The 3,375-nt window shown below is 56.5% G+C and overlaps 2 protein-coding genes across 2 annotated transcripts in view; one reads left to right on the plus strand and one right to left on the minus strand.

The window, feature by feature from the left end:
• The window catches only part of PTSG_05339 (uncharacterized protein), a 3,767-nt gene extending 2,862 nt beyond the window's left edge, over positions 1-905 (minus strand). The window contains exons 1-3 of the mRNA XM_004993854.1: positions 718-905; positions 368-418; positions 118-214 (exon numbers count right to left, since the gene is read on the minus strand). Of these exons, the coding sequence (XP_004993911.1) occupies positions 118-214; positions 368-418; positions 718-825 (256 nt within the window). The 5' untranslated portion in view covers positions 826-905. The remainder of the gene's footprint in view (positions 1-117; positions 215-367; positions 419-717) is intronic.
• An 840-nt stretch (positions 906-1,745) lies between these two features.
• PTSG_12297 (uncharacterized protein) lies at positions 1,746-3,135 on the plus strand. Its single transcript, XM_004993855.1, has one exon. The coding sequence runs from the start codon at positions 1,752-1,754 to the stop codon at positions 3,102-3,104; it is 1,353 nt and encodes a 450-aa protein (XP_004993912.1). The 5' UTR covers positions 1,746-1,751; the 3' UTR covers positions 3,105-3,135.
• The last annotated feature ends 240 nt before the right edge of the window (positions 3,136-3,375 follow it).

Below are 3,375 nucleotides of genomic sequence, written 5' to 3' on the forward strand. Positions count from 1 at the left end.
ACACACACACACACACACACGCACACGCACGCACGCACGCACACATACACACACACATACACACACACACATTCACATACATGCACACTGAAACACACACGTGGTGCACCTGCATACCGATGCGGCAGCGTGCGCGACTGAGCCCAGTTGCATGGCCGCCCTCAAACAGATAGCCCTCGCTGGCCGGCGTGAGTCTACCGCAGTCACTCAGTGCCTGCAAGCATATTCGCACGCGTTCGATTGTGCAAGCGTGAGCGTTTGCTGGGTGTTGAGTGTTGAGTGGTGCGCACGTGACAAAAATCAGAAGTAAGACAGCGCAGAGCAACACGTACAACGTACAAGAGCGTCACTAATATGGCGTACACACCACTTCGCTCATAAACGCAGCAGGCGTTAACTCCTCCCCCGTAATCACCTCCTGTGGTCACAACACGGGAACACACGCAGAGATATGAGCTTGGGTGGCTCTGATGCGTGTCCAGACACACGCACACACACACACACAAGCAAACAAACGCACACATACACACACAAGCAAACAAACGCACACACACAAGCAAACAAACGCACACATACACACACAAGCAAACAAACGCACACACACAAGCAAACAAACGCACACACACACAAGCAAACAAATGCACACACACACAAGCAAACAAACGCACACATACACACACACACACACACACGAATACAATAGGTGTGGCATCTTACAGCGAGAGCAAAGTCTGGGTTGCTGGCAAGCCCGGTGATGAGGAGCAGGAGTGCAGGAACGACCAATGCATATCCTGCACGGAAAAGGGAAGGCGAGATGAGCCTCATGGTCGTTTGTCAACAGAGATGAACTGCTTGGTCGCAAGCACTGCGGCTTCGTCTGCGCCTTTGCGGAGTTGAAGCTGGTGTGCACAAGAGTAAAATGACGAGACCACCCAAGAGGGTTGAGAGCAGGCTTCGTCCATTGCTTCTTGCTGCGCCTTTGCCTGGCCTCTGGGGTTGACACGGTGCATGTTGCAGTCCGCGATATCGCGTTGTTCTTTATCGCGCCGCTCTTTGCTCTTGCCTGCCATCTCCGGAGTAACAATGGAACGCAGCAGTCACATCACCGCAGTGCGTGAAGCAAGGCAAGCACGACAGAGGTGAGTGCATGCGTGAGAAATCAAGGCACAGGCGGCGAAGCAACAAGGGAGTTGCCTCAGTAGCATGCCCCGCACCTCGGTAGCCCGGTGACAGGAACACTGGCAAGGAAGCAGTGCACAGGCGAGCGCAACCACAGCCCTCACCATTATCTTATCTTGCTGGAGTTCTTGCTTGATGCATGATTTCAGTCAGCCAATTGCTTTGACGAATGGGCTTGTGGTGTGTTGTGATGCTCTCGCAAGGCCACCAGGCTGGTTGTGCAAAGCAAGGCCACAAAGGCGCCATTGCTGCAGTGTACACTGCCGCTTCTTTCTCTCACTTCCTCTTCCTATCCTCTGCTTCTTTGCCCTTGCTTACTCTTGCTTGCTTCACGTCACTTCTTGTCGCTCGCTGTCACTCCGGCAACACCTGGGTTGCTGCAGTGGCTGTGTTGCTTCCGCTTGCTTGCTGGGCTGTTCTGCTGTTGTTTCGAATCTTTGGCGCTCGCTGTCCTCTCCCCCAACGTCAAATTTGCCACCATCCATGTGCTCAAAGTGAAAATTTACCTTGTTGTTTGCCTGGAAAAGTGTTCAAGATGCACATAAGTTTTCCGTACCTCAGCAGCAGCAAAGATGGCGGTGGTGGCAGCGGTCCTCCTGCTGCGTCTGTGCGACTTTGCTGTCATGTTGGTGGCGGTGCTGGCTGTCGCCGTGCTGGTTGCGCCACTGCACCATGAGCAGTGTGTGTGCCTGGGAGAAGTCGTGTTTCAAGAGGACAAGCTGGGCATCCTTCACATCAACACGAGCCAGCCAGAGCAGCAAAGCGTGGTGGTAAACGGCGTGGACACGACCGAGCTGTTTGGCAACGTGCGTGCGCACGTTGGCAAACTGCAGCAGCTGCAGCAGGCGTTGGAGGAGCAAACGGCGTGGAACGAGCAGCAGGGGGATGTGCTTGACAACATGACCGCCACGTTGTGCAAAGCCCTTGGGCCCATCAGCCCCAGAGCTGACGACACTGCCATCCCCGTGCCGAGCCTCGGCACTCGCAAAAACGTCGCAGAGTGGATTGGCGGCGTGCTTGACCACGCATCGGGCCTCATCTATGGCATCCCATACGAGGCGTCAGCCGTGCTCATCATTGATCCAGTAACAGGCACAGCCGACGTGACCACCATCACAGGGCTTCCGGAGAGCGGTGCCAAGTGGGCGGGCGGCTTGCAGGCGGACAACGGGCTCATCTACGCGTTCCCGCACAATGCGCAGGCCGTGCTGGTGATTGACCCAGCCACCAACGCGGTCGACAACACAACCTTGGGCGGCTTGCCCTCGAGCAGTGGCAAGTGGGTCAGCGGCGTGCTCGCAGACAGTGGGCTCATCTATGTGATTCCCTGGACGGCATCGTCCGTGCTCATCCTGGACCCCATCAGAAACACCACAGACATGACGTCCATCGATAGGGTCGTGGGCAGTGGCTATCGCTGGTACGGCGGCGCGCAGGCAGCCAACGGCCTCATCTACTGCGTGCCGCGCCAAGCCAATGCGGTCCTGATCATCAACCCCGCCACAAACACCGCGGACGTCACTTCCCTGGGCGGATTCCAGCTCTTCAGCAACAATTGGTTCGGCACCGTGCTTGCGGGCAACGGGCTCATCTTCGGCATTCCTTTCGAATCCAATGCTGTCCTCATCATTAACCCGTCAGACAACAGCACAGACACCAGCACCATCTCCTCCCTGCCGGAAGGCGGTAGCAAGTGGCTCGGGGGCGTGTTCGTCCCTTCCACGCAGCGCATCATCGCCACCCCATACGCCACGTCCTCGGCACTCGTGATCGACCCTGACAGCAAAACCATTGACACCACGAGCGCTGCAGGCTTTACCGCGGGCCGTGGCAACTGGTTCGATGGCGTACTTGCAGGCAACGGCATCATCTACGGCATTCCCCACGGCTCCAACAACGTTCTTATCATCGATCCCGGATGCTAACTGCAGCAGGGGAGGAGTGCGTGCGTGCGTGCGTGTGTGTGTGTGTGTGTGTGTGTGTGTGTGTGTGTGTGTGTGTGTGTGTGTGTGTGTGTGTGTGTGTGTGTGTGTGTGTGTGTGTGTGCGTGTGTGTGTGTGTGTGCGCGTGCGAACGAACGTGCCCGTCCCAGCACATACATATGAGCGCCTTTGTGCGAACTAGACAGGCTACTCTCGACCAGCGCCCCAATAATACAAAAAGCCGCTCCCTTCCTCCTACAGCGCGTATTGTACA

Source organism: Salpingoeca rosetta, assembly GCF_000188695.1.
Source record: "Salpingoeca rosetta unplaced genomic scaffold supercont1.12, whole genome shotgun sequence".
Classification (NCBI taxonomy): Eukaryota; class Choanoflagellata; order Craspedida; family Salpingoecidae; genus Salpingoeca; species Salpingoeca rosetta.